The 24,643-nt window shown below is 48.9% G+C and overlaps 2 protein-coding genes and 1 long non-coding RNA gene across 4 annotated transcripts; 1 reads left to right on the forward strand and 2 right to left on the reverse strand.

The window, feature by feature from the left end:
* Positions 1–1,624: 1,624 nt before the first annotated feature.
* Positions 1,625–11,358, reverse strand: zbtb45 (zinc finger and BTB domain containing 45). Of its 2 annotated transcripts, XM_068321813.1 has the most exons (6): positions 9,966–11,358; positions 7,706–9,011; positions 7,212–7,349; positions 5,361–5,501; positions 2,454–2,730; positions 1,625–2,373 (listed from the first exon to the last, which is right to left on the reverse strand). In XM_068321813.1, exons 2-6 carry the CDS (start codon positions 8,759–8,761, stop codon positions 1,955–1,957), a joined length of 2,031 nt encoding a protein of 676 aa, XP_068177914.1. In that variant the 5' UTR covers positions 8,762–9,011; positions 9,966–11,358; the 3' UTR covers positions 1,625–1,954. The 2 variants fall into 2 exon arrangements, with proteins under 2 accessions (XP_068177914.1, XP_068177915.1); XM_068321814.1 differs by lacking the exon at positions 9,966–11,358 and having other exon boundaries at positions 7,706–9,153.
* On the forward strand, positions 9,206–22,203 carry LOC137600303 (uncharacterized). Its single transcript, XR_011036924.1, has 3 exons — positions 9,206–10,076; positions 21,609–21,801; positions 22,068–22,203. It is a non-coding gene; the product is annotated as an uncharacterized lncRNA (long non-coding RNA).
* Positions 11,496–23,970, reverse strand: LOC137600260 (hexokinase-1). The gene is made up of 18 exons (XM_068321791.1): positions 23,645–23,970; positions 22,088–22,250; positions 19,404–19,552; positions 18,752–18,871; positions 18,551–18,646; positions 17,524–17,623; positions 17,245–17,428; positions 16,999–17,154; positions 16,685–16,918; positions 16,288–16,592; positions 15,917–16,065; positions 15,714–15,833; positions 15,465–15,560; positions 14,422–14,521; positions 13,764–13,947; positions 13,422–13,577; positions 12,707–12,940; positions 11,496–12,629 (listed from the first exon to the last, which is right to left on the reverse strand). The coding sequence occupies exons 1-18, from the start codon at positions 23,705–23,707 to the stop codon at positions 12,479–12,481; spliced, it is 2,760 nt and encodes a 919-aa protein (XP_068177892.1). The 5' UTR covers positions 23,708–23,970; the 3' UTR covers positions 11,496–12,478.
* Between the last annotated feature and the right edge of the window lie 673 nt (positions 23,971–24,643).

Below are 24,643 nucleotides of genomic sequence, written 5' to 3' on the forward strand. Positions count from 1 at the left end.
ACTTCGACTAACATTAAGAAAATGAGCAAAAAAGCAGGGACGTGAAAAATCTTCTTAAGATCACCTCATAGGTGTAAAAAGAAAAAATTAAATAAAAAGGAAAACAATCTTAGGCCAAATACTTTAAGGGACGACAACATCTATTTCTTAGAATATGATGTGCAAACTGAACTGTGCATAGAGATCAAATTTTAATAAATATTAATGTGATAATTCAAGTTATCACAAGTTTGACTTGGTCAAAAAAGTTGGAGGGGGGGTTTGATTGTACATTTGAATGATTAAATTTAGTTTTACTAAAACATTAAAAAGTTTTTTTAAGTGCTGCGAGAAAAAAGCTTTTATAATATTTTTTTTTTAAGCAACAAACACTTCCCATTTATTATGAACCAGAGCCCCAAAGACAAACACAAACACTCAATAAAAATCCCAATAAAAATCATTGATTTGTCATAGTTATAGTTGAACTTCCTCTGAATGGCTTTCACTTTTTCATTTTTTTTTTTAATATTCCGCCTTATTTTTGCATCAAAGAGTCACGTGAGCAACAAAGAACAAACTGAGGGTTATAGCGATGTACAGGAACTTTACATAGAACTATTTTAGTCAGCGTTTAAACGTAAACGGCTCCATCCCACCTTTATCGTTTTCACGGTTTCTTCGTTTTTGTCGTAGCTTAAAATATGTGAAGCGTAATGCCTGTCTTTGGACCGCAGAGGTAATTGTAGGTATGTGTATGTGTGTAAAACATGCTGAAATGCCTCCCAGACATTTCAAATGAGTAAATTGTGCCCCCCCTTTACCCCCCCCAAGCCGAGCCGGGTGGGGCCGGGTCGCCAGGGGGGGCCCGTGCTGGTTCGAGGTATATGATCATGGGGCCGAACGAGTGGCCTGTGGAAAAATGTGACAAAGCTGTCTGATGGATGTGGTGAATTTCATTCACGCTGCTGTGCATCACGCCCCCCCCCCTCATCCATCCCTACCCCCACCCCTCGACTTTTAATCGACGCCCCTCTTCGTCAACCCCGCCGCCGCCAAACGCCACCGGGCTCCGTTCAGATTCAATTCACTTAAATTCAGGAAGTGTGCCATTGTTTTTCCGACAGGAGATCCGTTAGCTGTTTGTTAGCCGCGGCTAACAAACAAAAACAAACAACAGCTTTCCTTCCTGTTTTTTTTAATTTTTGGTTATTTTGAATTTAAGGGCCGATCATTAAGTGCTATTTAATTCTTCTTTAAGAAGGTTTTTGACCTCAGTCTGCATCTTATTAACACTTATGAAGAGTTAGCTACCCGTAGCCACCTTAGCTCATTAGCACTTGCTAGCTAGCGATTCTATTATTTGTGCATTTCTAATATTAAAAAGAACATGTTCAAAACATGTTTTCTTTTGGGATCATCCAGATTCTCAAAAACATTTTTATATTTTTATGGATCCATTTAGCGGCTAACTAGCTAACCAGCTAAGCTAATACGCTACGATAAACATGGAGTTAACGGAACACTGATGCGAACATGTCCGCCTTCTGAACTCCAATTAAATGAATTGAAGGTGAATAAATCTCTTCAGGCCCCGCCCCATCAAACCCCTCCCCCCTTGTCCATATAAACCCCACCCCCGCCTAGAATCGATACGACCCCGCCCACTCCTCTTTGGCGACTCTGTTTGAAACAGGGTTCCTACTCCTTTGTGGTGGGAGGAGCTTCCGAGGAGGGGACGACCATTTTTAGACACACTTCCTGTTATTTGTGCGATTCCGAAAACCAAAGAGAATTTACAGAGTTTCCCAGAAGCCTTTGCGGCCCGTGTAGGAACCCTGACCGGACGATATATGGAAACTAGAAAAAGTGTTGTTGGTTTTTTTCCCCCACCCGAACAACAAATCAACAAGGCTGCTAGGACCAAACGAGTGTCCCCCCCCCTCCCCTCCCCTATTACCCATCATCCCCCTCTCTAGGTGGAGGAAGCTCCGTGGCTGGGGATGTTGGCCATGTTGCCCACCAAGCCAGCCGCGCCAGCCATACCTGAGGGCCCCCCTAGAGCCGGAGGACTGTGCTTGGTAGGTGAGGTCATGTCGGGACCACGCCCCTGGGCCTGGGGCGGGGCCTGGGGGTTGTGGTGGGCGTGCTGCAGGGCGTGGCGCTCCAGCAAGGTGCGGTGGGTGAAGGCCCGGTGGCACACGTTGCACTGGAAGGTGCGCTCGGCCCGGTGGGTGCGCATGTGCACGTTGAGCGAGCTCTTCTGGGTGAAGCGCTTGCCGCACATGGAGCACTGGAAGGCCCTGACGCCGGTGTGCACCACCATGTGTTTCAGGAGGTAGTCGCGCAGCGAGAACGAGCGCCAGCAGATGGAGCACTGATGAGGTTTCTGACCTGCGGAGACGGAACGGTAGGAGGTCAGCTAGGGGCGGGGTCATCAGGTCGAACCCCGACCTGGCGGGAGTTTCGCTTACCGGAGTGGATGAACATGTGCTTGCTGTAGTTCTTCCGAGAACGTAGAGATTTGCCACAGTGCGTGCAGTCGAACGAGGTCTCAGATCCCTGGGAGGAAGGGGAGGGGCCGGCCGAGCAGGAGGAGGTGGAGGGAGGCGGGGCCGGGGTCATGGGCGCCGGGGGAGGAGCCTGCTGCTGAGTGGGTTGGGTCCCCGCCATGCTGTCGATCCCAGCCATGGGTCCGCCCACGTAGAAAGGTGCTGGCTGCGATTGGCTCACCGGGTACTGGAACAGGAGCTGAGGGCGAGACAGAATAGACGGGCGTTAGCGGCGGGCGAGAGAACACAGTCACAGGTAGGGTTGTTGGTTCAAAACTAGAACCATCTAGCAACCGGTTCCCTCCTGTTAGAACCATCTAGTATCCGGTTGTCTGCTCTGACAGTCTTGGTTCTGAACCTGTCGTCAGACTTTAAACGGGTCAGAAGCTCATTGGCTTGGTGGACTAATTTAAACAGGACTAACTTGAACAGGACTAACTTAAACAGGACTAACTTAAACAGGACTAATTGAAACAGGACTAATTAAAGCAGGATGATGAAAACAGGACTAACTAAAACAGGGCTAATTAAAGCAGGACTAACTTAATCAGGACTAACTAAAACAGGACTAACTAGAACAGCAGCTCCTGCTCTAGTCGAGCGGTGGGCGAGCGAGCTCAGCGGTGAATGGAGAGAACGAGCCGTGCGAGAAACGAGTTATTTTTTACTTTGCTTCAGGACATTTAGGTTCTAGCGCACAAACACACACGCCCACACCGCTGCAGCAGCGGCAGGACAGACACACACCGCCGGGGCTCACAACACACACAAACACACAACACCGCTACACAACGCAACGCAGACGGCACGCACAAGTACCTCCACACAACACAGGTCTACAACACAATTCTACACAACAGTTTTAACTTCAGTGGTAACTTCATACAGCTGTTCACAAATTCAAATGTTCATAAGTCAGATTTTCGTATACAGCGCGCCCTCGTTCCTCGCTTTTAATGCATTCCAGGAACCACACGCGATTAACGAATTCTGCGATATCGCGACAATCTATCTTATTATTTACGGTAACTTAAACATTTATGAACCCTCCCCATACTGACACCAAACCACCTATCTGTATTACCGTCTCCCACACTCTGATAGAGTGTGTTTCACGCAAGTCCAAGACTCATGGAACGTAGCGCACTTCCGAATGCAGTCAGCCAATAGAATGCGCGTACAGTATCACATGACTGCCTACCAAAAATCCGCGATGAGGTGAAGTCGCGAGTGTTAAAGTACGAATACACACTGACTGTTCGTAAACCAGACGGTCGTATACATGAACATCCGACTGTTCGTATCTACATCTGTTTTACAGTCGGATATTCGTATATACGACATCGCCGCCACTAAGCTAGAAGGCCTTTATCTGTCTGCAGTTTAAAGTTTAGTACAACTAACTTTTTATGAATAAATAATTTTTCTGTACTAAACTGTCAAATTCAAATTTTACTGAATTTTTTTGTCTTTTTTATTTACAATTTTTCAAGAAGACCCAGACGCAGGGATCAGCTGAACAAATTTTAACGCTTTTGTGTGCATTCCAGGCCAGCAGATGGCGCTGCAGCCTTTCTACAATCCACCCTGGAGAAGTGTTAATGAGCTCAGCGGCACAAAAAAAGCCAGTCGGTTGTACGTTTTTTTAAAATTCCTTGTTCTTCCCGCCTGGAAGCATCACGGGCATGCGTGAAGGATGGAAGTGACCCGAGGGGTTTTAAACGCCGCGGGGATAAAAGGTAGAAAAGGATGCGTCGCTAAATGAACTCGTTGACTGGGGGTTTGACTTTGGAATCTCGCTGCAGAGAATGTCGCACGTCTTGTTGTTTCAGCTGCTGGTTTGTACCCGACAAATTAAAATCAGAACATTGTTTGAAGTTTTGACGAAGGCGAGCTTATTGTGACGCGCAGAGCTGAATCTCGTCTGATTATCTACGAAGCGGTTCGGCGGGAATGAGGAAGGCAGTCGAGCTAATTCCGAAAAGCGCCCCCCCCCCATTCCTTTATTAAACCTCAGCTGTGGGGTGTTAACGCATTAAAACATCGTACATTTAGATTTACCCCATTGCAGCTGACATCAAAGACCATTGTAAATGCGTACTTTGATGATTCGTACTGAACAAATCCGATTATTTTTTTGGTACATTTGGTTTTTGTAAGTTTCTTCTCTTTTTCCGAGAAGTTTTTGGTGTTTCGGAGCAAACGACCGATGTTTCCGATCAATATATCACAATATTACAATATTAATAACACAACTAAGTAATTGTACTTGACATGAAAGCACCGACTCGGCAGATGCGACATAGAAGCGATCTTGAAACGTGACTTTGTTTCATGCTAACAGCTAAAATCTAATGTTTGACAAAACTTTTCCTTGAACTTAAATTAGTACCCGAGGATCCAGACATCACATGCTTTAGCCCGTAAGCTAAAAGCATTAGCTCATGTCTGTGGAAGTTCATCAAGATCAGACTGGTTCAGGAGTCTCAGTGCTAACCTGCTACCCAGGAGTAGCATCTCCAGAACGTTCTGTTTGCTTGGATCCAGTCCGGTAACACCCACCTCAGATGGAATAATGCTATCTCTGTTAGGTCGGAGGCTACTGTGAAGACCGCATCGTTGTGCATTGAATCTTTTCAAACAAGTTTGTGATGTCAGGGCTTCTCCAGACTTGTTCCAACGTTTTCCAGATGTCTGCAGACGTTTAATGTTTGTATTCCACTGTTAGAGGAAGCCGCTATGCTAATTGTCAAGCCGTCAATCTTCACGTGCCCTGAGTCCAATTACACGTTTTAATCGTTATTCCCTGTCGCGATGCCAGACACTCACCTGGTTGTTGATGGACTGTGTTGTCGGAGGCGGAGTCAGAGGCTTGTTGACCCGTCCTCGGGGGTTGAAACCCATGGACTGAGGCGGCTCGCTCTGGGGCCAGAAGCTCTCTGAAAACACCCCCTGCTCATCGTAGAAGTCCTAAAACACACCACAAATGCGTGAAGACGCGACACAAACACACACACACACACACACTTCCTGACTTCTCCGTGTTTCTGCTTCAGCTCAGAGTTAAACATCTACTCTTTTTAGAATGCAGGTTTTACGCTAGATCCCACGTTTCCCACCCACCACCACCAGAACCCCCCCTCCCTAACGAAGGCTTACCGGCTCCATAGGTGTGAATCCTTCCTGTTTCTGGTCTCCTTTGGTGCATGTGTACGAAACGAACCCTAAACTATACATTTGTCTGCGCTCCGGTTGTGAGTCTTCTCACGTACAGACCACAACCCTCATTACCTGGAGGCTCAGCCTACACTTTCCACAAAAAGCTCTGCAGGCACGAGCGCAGACGTTGGGATGACTAACTGGCACGGTGCGGTCCGACCAGTCAGGCCACATTGCTGTCAAAACAGTTGCGCGAAGGAAAAGTACATTTTGATGTATGGCTGACAAAATAATCAGACTAGAAACACTGGCCCGGGCGGGCCGCGGATAATGTCTGGAGCGACTATCTGTTTATCGGGAATTAAAACAGGAGGTAACCTGGATTAAAAGCTTGGTCGTGTTTTCACCTGGGATTATGCAAAAAATATTAGTTCCAGGCAGTTTTCTGTTGCCGTGGGAACTGTTTTTATTGACTTTTAATAATATCACATAGAAATACTTTTGAAATTTTCACCAATCATGCAGAATGGCACTCAGACGAAAGGGTGTGTAGGAGCATCTGGCATTAAAGCTCGCTAAACGCTGAAATTAAAGTTCCTCAATAATGATTCGATAATTAATAACTCCACTTAATCCTGATAAACAAACAGGAAGTCTTCCTTCCACCCGATGCCGGTGATGTCACCTGGGATTCTGGATAGTCGTGATTGACAAGTTTCTGTCATTTTAACCGATCTCAAGTGACAGAAACGAGTTTCAGGTGCGTTTTTTTTATTTTTTTTTAGCTTAGCTAGTTTTGCTAACAAGAAAGGGGGAGGGGCTTATGACTGCGCTGCAGAGTAAAAATACTTCGTGTCACTTTTAGGCAACTGGAATGACAGAGATGTTCCTGCTCCTTTAAGATCAGAGAATTTTTTTTTTTTTTAAATGCTTATAATTCCAAAAATATCAAAAAACATGAAGTTCGCGATTGTTTCGGGAGTCGTTCCCCGGAGGTGAAGCGCGACAGACAAACGGGATGGTCGGAAACCGTTTCCCTATTCCCCGTACCCCCCTTCCTCCTCCAGAGGAAGATAAAAATAGTGCAAGCGACGCCGCGTTAACGCCTCGATACGAATCCGTGTGAAAACCGACGGCTCGCAAACGACGGCTGTCGATCCTCACTACAAGAAACGATCAAATAAGGCGGATATATAAGTGTCAGATAAAAGAAACGGAGAAAAACGTTCGCTTGTGAGCGTTAAAGGTGTTTAACTGCGTCGCTTCTCCTCCGCCGGCGACACTCTGGGGATTAGTTTTCAGATAGTTTGAGCCGGACGGCGCGAGCTGGCGTCTGCTCGGAAACACGTGACGAAATAAAACCGAATAAAAACGAGCGTCACTTTGGAGGAGACGACTGTGTGACAGATGTTCCTGGCGAAAACTGCAGGGTGCAGCACGCTGCGGCACGAATCCACCCCCTCCCTACCGATTCTGAGAACTATTCTGAGAACTAATCCGAGCCGACGGACGTTGTCCCACCTGTCCAAAGCTCGCCATGGTTTCCTGGGAGCCCTCCTGCTCTCCGGCTCGCCTCACGTCTTCCAGGGCGTAGACGGTCCCGTCGGCGTCCTGGACTCCCTCATCCTTCACCACCACCCCCTCTGCTCCTCCCAGCACCTGGAGAAGACAACCATCCGTTTCAGCTCCTTTTTATGTTTTATCGCGGCGGCGGAACTACGACGACAGTAACCGCGCGTCGCCGTAGCGACAACCCCCCTCCGGCGGGTGATAGTAAAGTTGAACGACCTACAGTGAACACGCAGAAGTCCATAAATCATCAAGAAGGCCGTGATTGGCGAAGTTAAGACGAGCGCTGCCCTCTCGCTGAAACATTTCAGCGAGCTGCGCCAATGCAGCGCGAGAAACGGGGATGGAAGCAGAAGAAAAGAAAAAAAAAATCCAAAGCGATGCAGCTCCGCATGCCTGAAAGCGGTAACCATGGCAACCCCTCCCTCCCTCCATCCTTGCTCTACCTGGAGCCGGAGCGGCTGCCTCTGCTTGCGGCTGTGGCTCGCCCCCCTGTCTCGGTCGGCGTCTCTGCCGCGCTCCCGCCCGTCGCCGCCGCCGTCCTCCTCCTCGCTGTAGCGGTCCATCCCCACCAGGTCGTCCGACAGGTCGGCGGCGTTGCCGCGGAGACTGTCCCTGCCGATGCTGTCCACGCTGCCCACGCCGGAGCTGCAGCCCGCCGAGAGGCTGCCCGTGCTGCCGGCGCCGTTGGCGGTCTGCGCCAGCAGGTCGCGGAGCTTGTACCTGACGTCCTGAGTGCAGCTGGGGCTCTGCTTCAAGAGGATGGCGCCGGAGCCCAACCCGTCGCCGCCACCGCCTCCTCCGCCGCACATCGATCCAGCTCCCATGTCGCCCAGCGTCATCAGGCTCACCGTGTTAGCTTGCTCCATCGGGCCGGGGCCGCCATCGCCGACGCCCGCCATCCCACCGCTCATGTTGCCGCCGCCACATTCCGTCATGAAGTTGGAGAAGTTGGCGTAACCTCCGCCGCCGCCGCCGCTGACGGAGCAACTCCCGCTCCCGCTCCTATCCGCCCCTTTCCCATCGCCGCGTTCTTCCTGCTTCGGGAGGACGCCTCCCAGCATGCCTCGCCCGGCTGCCGCCGCAGCGGCCGCCGCAGCCGCCGCCCCCGCCGCAGCCGCCTTCCTCTGCGAGATGATCTGCGTGCACTCGTCGATCACTGTCTTGATCTGCAGGATGCTGGCGGCGGTGAGGATGCACAGCGCCTGCGACTGCAGCACCACCAGCGAGCCGCTGTACATGAAGTCCACCAGCTGCTTCACCGTTTCCGCGGGAACCAGCGGCGGGACGGAGATCTCCGAGTGGCCCAGCAGCAGCTTGTCCTGGAAGAAGGGGCTCCCGGCCGCAAGGACGCAGGCGTGGGCGCGCAGCGAGGCGTCGTGGATCCGCACCGTCACGTCGCAGAAGAGGCCCTCGCGCCGCTGCGTGCGCAGCGCCTCCAGCACCGATTGGCTGGAGTTGTGCAGGTGGATGTAGTGGACGGTCTCTGTGCCCGGCGCCATGGCGGGGGGCGGGGAGTCACTGGGGATGGGGTGTGAGTGGGAGTGGGGGTGAGGGTGGGGGAGAGGGGGGAGGTGTCTGGGGTTTTGCGTCAGCTTGAGGGACGAGGAGGGCCAGGAGGGAAACGGGTACAGCGCATGGGCCACGGCGGGTCCACGTCCCCCCAAAACCCCCCTTCAGGCGGTCATGGGTTCAGACGGGTAAGGTTCCCAGAAATGGATGCGGTGCTTGAGGTTCACCTGGAGACAAACCCTGTGGATGGAAGTGGGATGAAAGGGTTAAAACTGATGCGATGGAAACGGGCTGCGTTCACATAACGTCTTGGAAATGGGACGTGAACCCGAAGAATCTCGTAACAGCAAAGAATCAGTCAATAAATTGATTATCTTGATCAATAAAAACACGTGTTAACAAATCCATCAATACCTTTGATGACTCAACTTGTTGATCGATCAGTTAGTTGCCGCCCCCCCCCCCCCTTTTTTTTTTCTAAGCACAATAAACCGAGTCGCGTGCCTCGGCTGCAAACACCTTGATGACACAGACGAGGTCACGTGACTCCTCGGGTCGCGTTAACTTGGCTGCTCAGCTCCGTGGGTGGCAGCTAACGAACATTTTTTTTAAAAGGAAAAAAAAAACAAAAAAAACAAAAAAAGCGGCTGTCGCGCGGTAAAAAAATAAAAAATAAAGGCGCGTGACCGACCGTAAAAAAAAAATCTCCCAACGTCACGTTTGACTGGATCAAACGGTTTCAGTTGAAGCCGTTAAACGGCTCAACCGACGGGTTAACGAAGGACTAGCTAGCCCGCGTTAAGCTAGCGTTAGCTGTTGACGTTAGCCGCGCCGCCGCTACGCGGAAATCTGCGCGAAAACGCGAGCGTTTGCACGCGAAAAACGAACCTCGCAGTCTCTTGAACGCGAAAGTTGACATTTAAATAAAAAACAAACAAACAACAAATCGATTTGTTCACGTTTTTAGCGTTAAAGCGGCTGTTTCCAACTCGCCCCCACGATCCAAGATCGGCGCTAACCTAGCTAGTTAGCTAGCTAGCCAGCTAGCGCAAAAAAAAAAAAAAGGGTAAGACAGCTAGTAAAGCTAGCATGCCAGCTAACGCGCTGCTATTATTTTGCGCACACGAGCATTTTGACGCAAAACCAGCTTGATGTTTCCGTGTTTTTGCGTGTCCGTGGGTCGTGCCGCCCTACCTGCGGTGTGCGGTGGCGGTGCGGCGGCTTCGGATCGCGGGCAGATGGCTGCAGCAGGAAGCCCGGAGCGGAGCGGAGCGGAGCGGAGCGGAGCGGAACGCACCCAACCCGGTGAGAGCTGGAGACAAACACATCCAAACAAACACACACGGCCTGGCACACACACACACACACACACACAAAAAGGGACGGGGAGGAAATTCTGCTGCACGGATCTGCTAAAGCGTCCGCATTTTTAAAAAAAAATCTACTGCAACCGCAGTTTCATACATAAACACAGTCAGAAAAAGAAACTACAAATTGCCCCCCCCCCTCCTCCGCACATGTGTGCACGCATGACATGAACGCACACACACCTGGACGCACCTGGATGTGCACAAAAAAACAAAAAGGTGGCTCATGCATGAGTCCATAATAATAATAATAATATATCATCAGCATAAAGGAGTTGGAGACACAGATGATTTAACAAGGATTCACAGTCAGTGGTGGTCCCACACTCAAAGGGGGCCCGGGGGCCCCACTGTGTGGTTTAACCCCCCCACCCCCACCACACCTATAATGACTCATTTATGTTCCCTCTATGTAAAAAGTTAATATCTTCACAATGCATCCAAGCCCTCCTTTATGACAGATATTAATAAAATACGCTCCGGCTGTTCTTTCAGCAGGGTTCCGAACACTTTCGCGGTTTTTATTCTCCCCTGACGTCGGGTCGATGTTCATGCGAAGTCGTATTTGCACAGCAATTAGATTGTGTTCAAACGCACGCCTGACACACAGGATGTGTGAGTGTGTATTCAAGCGCTAAACAAGCAGCAGCAGCAGCAGCAGCAGCGCGGCGACTTATCGTCTTTGTGACGTTGTTTTTGTCGTTTGGCAGGTTCCAGCGGTGGAACATCAGTAGCACCAAAGATGTGAGGCGTTCACACATATGCTAGTGAGAATCATAAAAACATGCTCAGATTAAAATAATAGTTGATTCTAAATAATATCTATAGTCATAAAAGATAAATAATAAGAGCGTCTTAGAAAGAACTTGACTGTAAAGTGTGACTGCTTACACTCACCTGAATATTAAGGTCAGGTAATAGTCCATACTTTAGCATAATAATATTCACCCACAACATTTTGCTTTTCAATGTGAGAAAATGCCCTTTAACTGCCACTAATGATGAAAATGACGTTAGGCTTTATTATAGATGAATCACTATGGCTGTCCTTCCACTCAACTCATAATGTACGACCTGGATGGACCATTCTAGCCCTCTATATGACACCTACAGACCTGCAAATGATTGCTAACGTGTTTAATTAGGTATTCCACTCTGCATTCCATCATAAGACGTGTGAAATAACTGCTGATAATTGCAGTTAAAAGGGTTTAATGGCTGTAATTGAAGGCATTATGTAGTAATTATAGTCCTATCATAATGTGGTATAAATGCCCCATAATGCACTGCACGTGTAGTCTGCGTTGGCTGCGTCTTCATCCGCAGCGACACGGTTTTAAGAAACAGACAAGGCGGATGGACTCCACATCAAAATATAATTTAATGAATTCACTTTTTCACTGTTGTCCATCACAAATCTATAACCATGTATAAAGAAAAAGGAAGATCCTCCGTCTTCTGGTAAGGCATGCAGTCTCCACAGAGCTTTTTGGACATTGAAAGCTAACAGGTCGCTAACAGCAGGACACACCGACACGCACACGTTTACGCACGGAAGCGCTCATGGGGACCTGCTGGGTTTGAAAACGATAATTCTCTGTACGTATGATGAGTGGAAGTGAGATTCATCACAACACCAAAAGATGTCAAGCGGTTCACAGATAGCAACATGGTAATGCTAACCAAGTCCCCTCTGGCACTGTGGCGCCCTCTTTCTGCTGGGGGGAGGAAATGTTTGACGGTGTAGCGATGACGCGGGATTACATCGACGGTTACACGGCAGGGGGGTTAATAGCGGTGAGGATTGTTTTGGAACAGCCGTGACTCTCGCGTTCGACCCGATGCAGCAAGTGGCGTGTCATCGTTTTAACACCGCCGCCATCGTAACGCTCGTATAAAAAGTGCAGACATTTTGTTGTATCTATGGTGCAAAATTCTAACAGACCCTCTGGGATTCAGCGAGGCCTCGGCTATATAAATACAACTATATATTTGCCTCCATATAAAAATAAAAGTAGCAATACACAAATATTGCACACCTAAGGAGTGAAATTTGTTAGATTCCTGACGAACTACTGAGGAAAATGTACAAACGTGGAACTTATGATCCTTCCAGTGCATAAATAAATATTTTGTTATTTCGTTGTGGTTGCCGAAGTAGGTAAATGTCTCTCTTCCTATGTGTGTGAGTGTGTGTGTGGAGGGGGTGTGGCCAGGTGGGGCAGAGGTGGAGTCACGGCTGCCAAGTAGGCATGGTGGAGTTGAGCTGTGCAGTGGATGGAGCAGCAGGTAGCTCTTGCAGACTGGATGGGCCAGGTGGGTGGGTGGTGGTGGGGGTCCTCAGGCCTGTTGCCCCTCCTGTTGCCTCTGGCGGCAGCCCACTGCCGTGATGAGGGCGGCGCCCTTACCGCTGCCGTCCTCCGAGAGCAGGAAGTTCACGTTGCATTTGGGCGCCAACTCCTTCACCGTCTGCTGGAAGATCCGAGAAAAGCTGGGGGGACGGGGGGCAGGAAGCGTTGGTCAATAAAAAATCATAACCTGGCCAATGCGGTTTGGGCGGTGACTTACTGGGGGTGGAGTTTGTAGAGCGTGCCGTCCACGCCCACGGTGATATCCAGGTGGTCCAGCGCTCGGTTCTCGCGGATCTTGTCCACCACCGCCGCCATGCCGGCGCCGCAGATCTGGGCGGCGCGGCGCGACACGGTGCCGCACACCTCCTTGACGATGATGCTGTCGTCACAGGTGCTGTCGAGTCCCAGCTGCTGCAGGATGGCCCTGACCTGCAGCAGCGCCAGACGGTCGCTGCAGAGCAGGAGGTCAGAGGTCAGCCAAACAGCAGGAGGGTCACCGGATACCTCACAGCTGCTCCCAGAGGCTAAGCTAGGCTTTAGCAGTGGGCGGGGTCACGTCATGCTTAATGCCACGTTTTCCATGAGTATATATGCTCAAGACTGTTTTTATGCATGCATGTCTATATATAGCCACAAACTACAAGTTTAATTATATGTTATATTTTATAGTGTTTCAGTTCCCTTCTTGCTTCAGGCAGCCGCCAATTTCCATTCATTTCACTACAGTATGAAAATGAGGTCCAGGAATAATTCATGGAAATCATGTTTGCTGCACAAATAATAAAAAAAGATTTTCTATGCTTAATCTTTTTTTTAATGTTATTTATTTTTCATACTGCTCGAAAGAAATTACTCTCCTCCGCTGACGTGAAATGTGTTCATCATTTTGAAGAGGATTAAACCTGTACCTGAGTAAAAAGTGACTCCCTCACCTCTCTATCTGGGACAGGAACTTGGTCTCAAAGATGCCCCTGGTCTTCAGGGTCTCAGAGATCTGTCCTCGGAAGAGGAAGCCTCGCTTGGTCAGATCGATGAGAATCTGCCTGACGATCTCGCCGAGGTACATCCCACTGCACATCTTCTCATATCTGACATGTAGAACGAGACAAATCACAACAGGAGCAAGACAAAAAAATGGGTGGGCAGGAGATCGCATTGAGAGTAGATCACCGTCAGACAGTACTATTGGACAGTAGATCACTATTGGACAGTAGATCACTATTGGACAGTAGATCACTATTGGACAGTAGATCACTATTGGACAGTGTTTGTACCTTTGTTTGCCTTCGTTGAGCGAGTTCTCGTCCACGGCCTGGTCGTACTTCGTCCGGATGTCGTCTAGACAGCCGTTGTCTCCGAACGCTCCCCACTCCATGTTGACGCACATGCGTCCCTGGTTTCCGTCCACGATCTCGATGTTCTTCACCTCCTCCATATAACAGGCGTTGCTGCCAGTTCCTGAGAGGACACAGGGTCGCATCCCATCAGCGCCCAAACACCTGAACTGTACTCCTTAATAATAAAATTGAACACCTCCCCCAAAAAAGATGTTTCACGCGTTATATTCATGTTCCTATGCAGAGACAGAGCTGCTGCAGCATCTAGGTAGAGCTGATGTATAATCATGAGCTGAGGTATGATCTGTATGGGATCCTTTTATGTTGTTCAGTTTGTTTGTCTTCATAAAAAACTCTCCGTCTGTTCTTGCGTTAAGCAGGACGCCGCAACGCTACTTTGATGTGAAGCTCTAGAAACGTACGCCTGCCTGGTAATGAGTCCAAAATGAATTATAATGACTATAAGGAAGATATGCTACCATCTGGATCAGAAAGTCGGACCATCGTTATAAAAAAAAAAAAGATAAATAAGTAAATATTTGTTGGGTGTAGATTAGATCGGACAAGGGTCACGTGTCTCTAGGGTTGGACTCACCCGCTATCAGCCCCACCTCACATGTGGGCTCCTCATAGGCGCAGGTCATCATCGTCCCCACCGTGTCGTTCACTATGGCAACCACGTCCAGCTCAAACTCCTGCCGGCACAAACAGCAGGATGAGAAACGACGCGACAAAACCGACGAACGATCCGGAACACAACCCTCACAAAAATCCAGACTCATGCTCAGAGTTAAAAATCCAACGGGTCGACGTTTGGAGTTAATGCTTTCACCAAAACCAGCTAAGATGTTTTACTAGCGACAACTTTCTGTGTTAGTGTCCTGAAAGAACGACACACAACACATGATGCTGTGCATTCTGAGTCCTAGAAGATCATCCCTGTTCCTGCGTTTGAACCCTCACACTTCAGACACACAACATCTGACAGCAGGCGCTAGAACATGCTACACCAGAACCACACACTGCTACAGTTCTGCACGGGTTTACCTGCCAGGTAAGGGCTTATAGTCTCTTAATACTTACTGGATCCTCCATCTAGAAGGGTGAGACCAGTTTGAGAAGCTCAAAAGTGATTAGTGAATCAAAATGTTCATCATGAGCGCTAAGCCCAAGGTTTAGCATTAGCGGTGGGGGTTAAGGGTCTTGGAGCTGGCAGCAAGCTCAGATCAGGTAAACAGAAAATTATGTTTGTTATATTATTTCCAGCTCTATCCTATTAAAGTGATGAATTTAATTGACATACTTTGTCTCATGCAGGAACTATTTTTGCCGTTTCCGTAGATGAGGGTTAAAAGACGATGTGCGTCAGCTGCTCTTAGAGGAACATGTAGCAACAATTTGAGCAACAAACTGGACAAATTTGCTAATTCACAGGATGTGCATTGGCCCGAAGGATGCTTTAATAAATCTTTTTAAGTTCTCGACAACTTATTACAAACCAAAACTGCACTCGTGCATCTGCAAAGCAATTTTTTAAGCTAGCAGGAAGATGGTAGGGATTAATTTAAATGGTTGAAATACAAATAAAGATGAAGTTCTGCACAGCTGTTGATGATCAGATGCTCTTTGCGTGATTACCTCTTTCCTCTTGATCGCGTCCCGAAGAAGCTCCACCACATCCTCACCCTCGCAGTCGGTGGCCTTGAAGCCTTTGGTCCAGGTTACCAGGATGCCCTGCAGAGCACAGAAAGCTTCAACCATAATACTCTTTCCTAGTCCAAGAGGCTAGAGCCACCTGGTGGCAGTTCTTCAAGTTAAACATGGATTCCACTTCCTGTTCTACCAAAGGAGTTGCACTAGTTTCGAGATTAGCGGTGTGGAGCTTACCGCGTCCAGGCTGGTCTGATGGCAAGGGAAGGAGAAGGTGAAGCCCAGCGGCAGGCGGGCGCTTTTCATGCCCATGTAGTCCAGGAAGTCGGAGATGCAGTGGACGATGTGGTCGAAGAGCTGGAAGGAGACGCGTGTTTAGACGGGTTCTGGTTCTGTCACCAACACGGAAAGACATCAGCCAATTGAGTTTGATCCATCACCTCTTCCCCAGTACCCTGCATGACCTCGATAGGAATGGCGTAGATTTTGTTGTGCATCTCGACCGACCGCTTCTTCCCGCTGCGGATCTTGACCAGGAGCACACGGAAGTTCGTCCCCCCGAGATCCAGAGCGAGAAAATCTCCATTTTCTGTTTTAGAAGAATGGCTTGGTTAGCCTAATAAACAGCTAAATGCTAACAGCAGCCGTTTAAAGGGCTGGAACATCTTAAAACAGTAATCCCAACCAGTAGTGGTCTGTGGGTCAGTCGGTACCAGTCCATAGGTCAGGGGTACTGGTCTGTGGGTCAGTTGGTATGGGCCCGTGGGTCAGTTGGTACTAGGTCACCCAGATTTGTCTCTTTTTTTCTCACCTGTCCCATCCGGTGTACTTCGGACAAACGTGGGCAGCATCTTGACGGTGGCCTCGTCGTGGCTGCTCTTCTTGAGGCCTCTCTCGATCTCCTGCCTCATGCGTTTCTTCACCTCCAACAGCTGAGCTTTGTTCAGCCGGAACTCCGCCAACGTCTGCTGGATTTGACGCGACTGCTCTGTCAGGCGGTACGCCACCGCCGTCACCATGGCCGCACCTTTGGCGCTCCCGCTCTCCGATAGCAAGAAGCGGACGTCCGAGTCCGGGACCAGGCGGCGCACAGTCTTGTGCAGACGGCGGGCGTACCTGTCCAGAACGCAAAGGAAGGACATGTGTCATGTCTTTCCTTAACAAGCCCCTCCCCTCTGCCCCGCCCCTTCTTTTAAAGGTTTACTCACTGGGGGTGCATCTTGTAGAGAGACCCGTCGATGCCCACAGTAGTGCGGAGGCGCGCCACTCCTTTGTTTTCCTTCAGACGGGACAGGATGGCGCCCAACGTGGCTGAGATCAGATTGGCCGAGCGGAAGGATACGATGGTGCAGACGTGTTGCACGGCCAGGCAGTCTTCGTCCGATGGCTCCACCCCAAGCCGCGTCAGGATCTCCATGCATTTCTTCAGTCCTTCTTTAGTCCTGTAAAGACAAGTCAACACGCTCCCAGCGCTCGTCCGGATGTTTTCGCTCAGTGATGGTGTTTTTTTCTCCACACTCACTTTTCGATGGCTGAAACATGTTTGGTCTCAATCTTTCCTCGCGTCAGGAGCTCGGGGGTTATCCGCCCCTCGAACAGAAGCCCCTCTTTGGCCATCTTGACCAGGATGAGTCGAACCAACTCGCCCATGTACATCCCGCTGGCCATCTTCTCAAACCTGCAGAGACGACGACGAGTCATGGATACGACGACCCACAGAATTCTTGAGGTCAAAGTTTTCCCCATTTGGACGAATCAGATGTCTTACAGCTGTTTTCCCGGGTTTAAGGAGCCCCTGTCGATCTCGCGGTCGAACTCTGTGCGGATGTCCTCTATGGAGCCGTTGTCCCCGAAAGCGCCCCACTCCGTGTTGATGCACATCCGCCCTTCGTCTCCCTCCACCAGGTCGATGTGGCGCATTTCCTCCATGTAGCAGGCATTAGTTCCGGTTCCTGAAGGGAAGCAAGTACGACTGTGCTCATGCTGACGTGTAGCAAGCACGCTAACGTGGAGACGCTTCACGTCGTTTGTCGTGGCGAGTTTTTACCTATGATGATGCCCACTTCACAGCGCTGGTCGTCAAATCCACAGGTCATCATGGTGCCAACCGTGTCATTCACTACCGCCATGATGTCGGCTTCGTAGTCCTAAAAGAACCAAATTACAAGAGAACCTTGAGATTGTTGTGTTGGGGTGGGGGGGCCAGGAAAAGAGATATGGATCTCTGAACAGACTCATCCACAGAGTGGGCTCAGTGGTCGGGCTGAGCCTGGACTCTGTGGATATGCTTCTGGAGAGCAGGACCATGTCTTAAGTTAAGGCTATCATGAACAACACCAGCCACCGCCTACACACCACCTTCTCCCAGCAGAGAAGCACCTTCAGCGGCAGACTGCTGTCACACAGCGCCTATCTATCTATCTATCTATCTATCTATCTATCTATCTATCTATCTATCTATCTATCTATCTATCTATCTATCTATCTATCTATCTATCTATCTATCTATCTATCTATCTATCTATCTATCTATCTACAAGTTCAATTTGTTATGTCACTGAACTGGTTAGTCAAATAACATTTAAAATAACTAAAATCATTTAAATCCAGTCCAGCCTGTATAAAGTCCCCAAACCCCCTAAATGACAAAAAAACAACAACATATTTTTATCAACCAAAAGACATGCAGACTTTACCTGTGAATAATTAATTATATATAAGTTACGTAAACAATGATAAAGAATGAAAAGAAACGCAAAAGTCAGGAGAACACACGAGCTACGTCTTTACTTCACCAACGAGAAGGAGATCCGGTCTCACTGATGTTGTATCCATCCACCAACGAGAGGTGGTGTCCTGAAGCGTGACTTGTATGTCGGACTTTTGCTCGTATGTCAAACAAACATATGGACAGAGCGACTACTCGTATCTCAAACAACTCGTATCTCGAGGTACTAGTGTATACTTTAAAGGAATGAAAATTCAAAAAGTCCAGAGACTTGAAAGCCAGTCTCAACCGCATTCCATCACTCTAGTATCATTGTTATCTCGACCCTTCAGCTCTTCAGACTCACCCCTCGTTTCTTGATGGCCTTATTCAGAAGCTGCACGACGTCCATCCCTTCCACTCCGCTGGCTTTGAACTTCTTTGACCAGGACAGTAAGACCGCCTGGACAACAGACAACATTCACACATTTTACATCTCCAAGAACATCCCGTACCAACTTTGTGACTTTTCGGTAGGACACATTAAAGGTCAAGGTAAAAGACTCACCTCATCCAGTTTGGTTTGGGCGCAGGGGAAGGAGAACGTAAATCCAACAGGAAGTCTTTTATCCTTGATTTTTTGTTTCTCCATGAAGTCTCCCAGACATTCTGCTACGTGGTCGAAGAGCTGCAGACAGAAGATATGAGTAATGAGACACCAAAAACCACTTCCTGTACAGTCAATAACCAGAATCTAGTGCTGATTGAAGCTAGCTGTGCTAACATGCGTCAACATATTTAGAAGTTCAGAGTCATTTAGAGAACAAAGTCTCATTGGTGGGTTTGGTTGTGACGAGGGTGGGTCTGTTTTGTGTTTTCCTTGCTTTTACTTGACCACATCACTCTCCATTGAGCGTGCTTGTTAACAAAGCGTCTCGGGTGGCGCGTCGCTTCGTGCGCCAGCTGTCTCCTCCACATTTCATTAAGCAGCATCTGTCTCTGATCAAATCGCCTCGCCTCGGACGCTCGCCTGTGTTTTGGTTATCGTGTTACGCCTCGACTGCCAGCTGTTCCCCTTGGGTTCAGGGGAGGCCGGCCTCCTTGCTCTGGGCAGCATGGAGCTCGGTTTACACTCCGGTCCGCCTCCTGAGGTCATCAAACCCAGCTAACCTTTTAAAGGCTGACCACAACATGTAAATAAAGGCGGCGTGTTTGTTTACCTGCGTTCCGCTGCCATGGATGATGTCATCAGGCGTGTCGTACACCTGGCTCTCCATCTGAACCGGCTGCTTCTTGTCCCGGGTCACCTTCACGCGAAGGATCCGGAAGTTTGACCCGCCGAGATCCAGAGCGATGAAGTCGCCCTTTTCTGTCAGGACGAGGACACGGATTATTAGAATAAATCTGATCCAAGCCAATGTTTTTATATCACCATGGCAACCAGGTGGGGTTCAATTTCCATGTTGTGTTTTTTTCTTTACTGGAAAGGATGTCTTAAACCCTTTTTGAGTTAAATTATGTCAGATTCAACACAGAAATAAAAGCAATAAATCACAAGTAAACAAACAAAACGATAATGAGAAACTAAAATATCGGAGAAGATATATAAAATAATAGATGAATGTTGTGTAAAGAAGCAACACTAAGGTGCCACTAGAGGGGCGCCATTTTCACACCATGTATTTTAAAAGGAAAGCTGTCATGTAATTGGAAATAGATTAAAAATAATAAAGTCTGAGCGTCTCGTGCACAAACAAGAGTTAGAAAATGTTGTTTTATTTTCTGCTGGAGCAGCCTAAGCGTGTTGCTGCTACTTCCTGTTTGTCCTTCCATTGATCATTGATGGGATTAATGGAGCAATCAGACATGCAGAAATCTCTCTGATAAATCTATATCCATTTAGAAACAGACATCAAACACAAACTGCATCCTGTGTCTCCATCTTTGAACACTGAGGCTGAGTGTCACGCCTTTCAAACGATGGACTCTTATTTTGAAAGTCCGGATGACCTTCCTGTTAAGAGGGAACATCCAGGACAAAAACCGCGTGACTCCTTTTGTCTCTGGAATGAGACGGGACGACTGGACGTGTTGCTGATCATGTGATCATTCTATAACGTTAAAAGTTCATCCTATCAGCTGCTACTTCTTGTTCGTGACAGTTTCAGATTTAACACCATCCAGCTGAGGGTTAAAATAACAGACTGGTGATTTATATTTTCTCGTTTCCTTGGTTACATGTTGATCTTAGGCTCATTCTGATGTTTGGTTTTCTTACTATTCAAAGTTTTTGTCGGTGTTGTCACAGATGACCTCTGGGGTCGGAACGGAGTTTACGGATGTCTTTCCAGCTGGGAAACTGGGATTATTACGTTTGAGTAATACCTTTCAGTCTAATCCACACGGGAAAGTTTAATCTGATTTAATCTCATTTTCCACTCTTAATATTAGATTAATTTTTCCCGAAACCACCCCCCAACAGGGAGAAGTTATCTCCCGCCCGCCGTATCTGTCGCTGCTGATTAGTCTCTGAACGTTTATCAGGTTTACCCAGCTTTACCTCTGACCTTTGCTTGACCTCTGTGAGCTCCTGTTTGTCGTTGAAACCGGAGGCTATTTATGGCGTGAGAGAGGCTGGCTGGCCCCGCCCACCTGTGGCAGCCCCAGTTTGGACCAGGCGTTTGGTGTTATTTTTGTCTGCTGGTGTTCTTTAGCAACGATGACAACAAGGAGGAAGTGATTTAATACACTACCTCTCCTTTACCAGAGAGGTAGTGTATTAAAATAATTCTGGTTTGATTAACTTCATGATAAAGAATTGAGTTTTATTCTAACAACCAATAATATGTAGATGATAAAGCTTTAATTTGCTTTTTATGAGCCTGTTTTTTTTCTTTATAAATGTCTATACAGATTTTCAAAACAACATATTTTGGAACTCTGATATTTCCTTTAAATATATCCAAAAATACCACAAATTTTACCCCCTGTTTGTAGCTTAAATTCCTTATCTGTAGGATTTAAGGGATTCATGTACATAAATTTAAATTTATGTACATGCCTGCATAATCACCAACCTCACAATCAGGCTTGATTATGTCCTTTTGTTTGGAGTCAGCCATTTTTCTACAGTAGCCCATAATGGACAAAACAAAAAACAAGTTTTTTCTTCAACATGTAGTTTTAGACTCGGCCACTAGATGTCGCTAAAGCTCAAACAACTGACGTTAAAATGACATCACAGCTCTTTTAAGTCACGGAATGCTAGTTTAGTTAGAGATAAATGTTCTCACAGTCATGATCATGTGATGCGGGTAGCATGCTAATCATCGCTAACATCACGGAAGAAGATTTGGAATGGGTTGATCGATTATATCAATCTTTATATAAATTCCGGAAGTTCAAACTTTAAAGTTTGTTTCCAGGTTGTTTGGGACTTGAACCCAAACTGATTCTGGATCCGGACACCAGGACAAAGGCCTGGACACGTTCCCACATCAGCACATTGTTTGTGGACACACAGAAACAGGATCCGTCGGGCGGCGCCTCCAACGCCGATGGCCTGATAACACCAACACAAGAACACCCGGCAGAGCAGTGGTCACATGACTCTTAAAGGTACAGAGACCAGCATAGACGGCTTGTTTGTTTGTTTGTTTGTTTGTTTGTTTGTTTGTTTGTTAGTGCTTGAGTGATGATGTAAACATAATAAAGTCCTGACTCCAAGTGCTCCTCTGACAGACTCCCATGTTCTATGTTCTATGTTCCACCTGGATATTACAAACTATTTCAAAGGTCATGTTTTTAAGTTTGTTTTTCATGTGATGATTTTTCTTGTCTACTAATCCCCACATTTTGCTCTCTTCTTCATCATCACGCTGAAGAACCTTCGATTGAACCCTACCTGAGCCGTCGGGGATGGACCTGACGAAGGTGGGCAGCATCTTGATGGTGGCGGTGGGGTTGGTGTCCCGGCTCAGCCCGTTGTCCATCTCCCTGCGGAACCGGTTCATGATGTCCTTCAGGGTGTCGTCCGAGAAACGCATGGAGTAGAGGTACTTATCGATCTGAGGAAGGGGAGGCGCGGCGCGTTAGACGGAACAGCTTTGACGTGGCACCCACAGAAACAGGGGCTTTTTCTGTCCTGACGTGAACCCTGGAACAGGCCATGAAGCGTCCTGACATGACCGTCTTCACCTCCACCTGTTCACCCTCCTCCTCCTCTTCCTCCTCGGCTTATTTGACCAACATGAGATGTGAGATGCGGGTGGGGGGGGGGGGTGGGAGGTGGTAGGGGTCAGCTTCTGACCTCTGAGGCTGAAAAAAAGTCAATAAACTGATTGATTGAACACAACGGGCCTCATTGTGAGGGAATCCGACCTGCAGAAGAACATTTAAGCCCACAGACGTCTTTTTATGCGTTTAAATATTTGCCCTGGTTCCGAATGGAACTTCCTGTGTTTGCTTACGGCGAGAACGACGACAAAGAGTGTGTGTCGCTGGAAACGACCTCGACGACTTGACTCCGTTTAATGAGTGTATGTGTCCCCGTCAATGGGAGTGTGTCCCTGTTATTACACAATCACACACTCGTCACGCATCCGTTTGTCATCAGGCTACATGTGGCTACGCTATTATTAGCCTTTCATGGAGGGATGCGGTCAGAGGTGGAGTATCGACGGTGGGTTCCATTCTGCGTTCTGAGCAGACAGGAATGGTTCCAGGCGGGGGGGGTAGCGTTCCTCCTAGCGCCATGATTCCCATAGAAGAGGAAATAAAGCCTCGAGTGTCAGGAGGTTTACGATCGCTCCTGAACGCATCGGTGCAAAATCCCGCAGGTGGTTTTTTTTTTTTTACTCGCATGACCCTAAGCAACCAATCAGTTATTAGCAATTAGCGTCGCTTTTGTGGTTGGTCGTTGCACAATGACATCACTGGTGACACGGTACGTGTCCTCATCTGTCACCCTGTCTGTCTGTCGTCCCATCGGGGGACGGTTTCCACGGAAACCGAGATGGGGCCCTGGTTGAGGCTCAGGTTTCACTGATGGCTTCTCCTGATTGGATGATGAGGATGAAGAACCGAGATGGACCAGGAGGATGACGAAGAAGATGAGGAAGAGGAAGACGAGACCGTCAACCCCCTCGTGGACACCTGTCTGCTTCCGACGCCATGGCAACAGACTGTCTGCATCTCCTCATCACTATCCAGGACGTCCAAATGGACCCCCACCCCTCCTAGCAAATCCACACCGATTCCATCATGGCCTCCGTCCCCCCCCCTGATTCCCAAATTCTGCCCCCCCTGTTACACCCCGCTGCCGCCATGCAGCCTCCGCTAACCGGCGTCCACGCCACTGTCACGCTACACAACTCCCCTGGAGGACCCCCATCGGAACCCCCGGTTTCTGGATGGAGGGGTGGAGGTGTGTGTGTTGGGGGGGGGGGGGGGTCTCACTCACCTTTTTGAGTTGATCATCCTTCAACTCTGTGAAGAAGTAGGCCAGAAGCTGGGCCGCTATCATCCTGCCTGCACGTCCGCCAGGAGCTGTCAGCAAACTGATCCGAGAGTCGTGAGGGAGGGGAGGGAAGGTCGGTGTCTCCGGTTCCCCCCGAGCTGATCCGCCTTGATCCCGAGGAAGAGGAGGAGGAGGAGGAAGGCCGAGCTGAAGGCCGAGGAAAAAAGGCAAGGTTACCGGGAGGATCTGTGTGGAAGAGGAGTGCAGCAGCAGCCGTGCCTGCTAGTCTGCGACGCTCACACACACCAGAACACACAACCAACCACACAGAGGCCGGGCTTGGCCCTGTCTCCGCCCCCTAACCCCCCCCCCCCCCCTCTGAGCCGCTAGCCCCCCCCCCTTTCCCCATTAGCTCTCAGGAGATGCAGCAGCTCTGCACCGGAATGGTGGCTCCTCTACGCCCTACCCCCACTGCGCTCTGATTGGCCGAGCTGGGGGAAGAAAGGAGGAAGTGGAAGATGAGGGAGGGAGGAGGGAGGAGGCGGGAGGAGGGGGGGTTCTCCTTCAACAGCGAGAGAGAAAGAGGAGAAGAGAGGAGGGAGGGGGGGAGCAGGAAGCCGCCTCACTCTTTAGCCCCCCGCCCCCCCTTTCTCTGGCACGTTTTGCACGCCTCCATGTCGCCCTGCGGTTTGACGTGCAGAGGGGCACATGATGATGTCATCACCCCCCCACCCCCATTCTCCCCCCGCCCCTTCGTGCTGCATCACTCAGCATCAGCTACATGCTAACCACACATGCTAGCTCCAGCCGGAGCCTCCCTGTGACATCACACAACCTGTTGACCTTGTGACATTTTTCTCGGTGACTTTTTTTTGTTTCCCGCCGCTGGGCGGCATGTTGCCATGGGAACAACTCCTCAGGAACGTACCTTGAGGTAAACATTAAAGGATTTGCATCCGAGCAGCGGCACAAACGCTGCTCTTTGTTGGTGAATAATTAAAG

The sequence above is a fragment of the Antennarius striatus genome, chromosome 8 (assembly GCF_040054535.1).
Source record: "Antennarius striatus isolate MH-2024 chromosome 8, ASM4005453v1, whole genome shotgun sequence".
In the NCBI taxonomy this organism is placed as follows: domain Eukaryota; kingdom Metazoa; phylum Chordata; class Actinopteri; order Lophiiformes; family Antennariidae; genus Antennarius; species Antennarius striatus.

Excerpts from the sequence above, each read along its gene's own strand:
- zbtb45 (XM_068321813.1), bottom strand. The coding sequence starts at position 8,761 with ATGGCGCCGGGCACAGAGACCGTCCACTACATCCACCTGCACAACTCC. Across the intron at positions 7,350-7,705 it reads GGCAGCCGCTCCGGCTCCAG|GTGCTGGGAGGAGCAGAGGG; the intron begins GTAGAGCAAGGA and ends TGTCTTCTCCAG. Across the intron at positions 5,502-7,211 it reads CCATGGCGAGCTTTGGACAG|GACTTCTACGATGAGCAGGG; the intron begins GTGGGACAACGT and ends GGTGTGTTTTAG.
- LOC137600260 (XM_068321791.1), bottom strand. The coding sequence starts at position 23,707 with ATGATAGCGGCCCAGCTTCTGGCCTACTTCTTCACAGAGTTGAAGGAT. Across the intron at positions 22,251-23,644 it reads AGGATGATCAACTCAAAAAG|ATCGATAAGTACCTCTACTC; the intron begins GTGAGTGAGACC and ends CCCCTTCCTCAG. Across the intron at positions 14,522-15,464 it reads ACGCGATCAAGAGGAAAGAG|GAGTTTGAGCTGGACGTGGT; the intron begins GTAATCACGCAA and ends TTGTGCCGGCAG.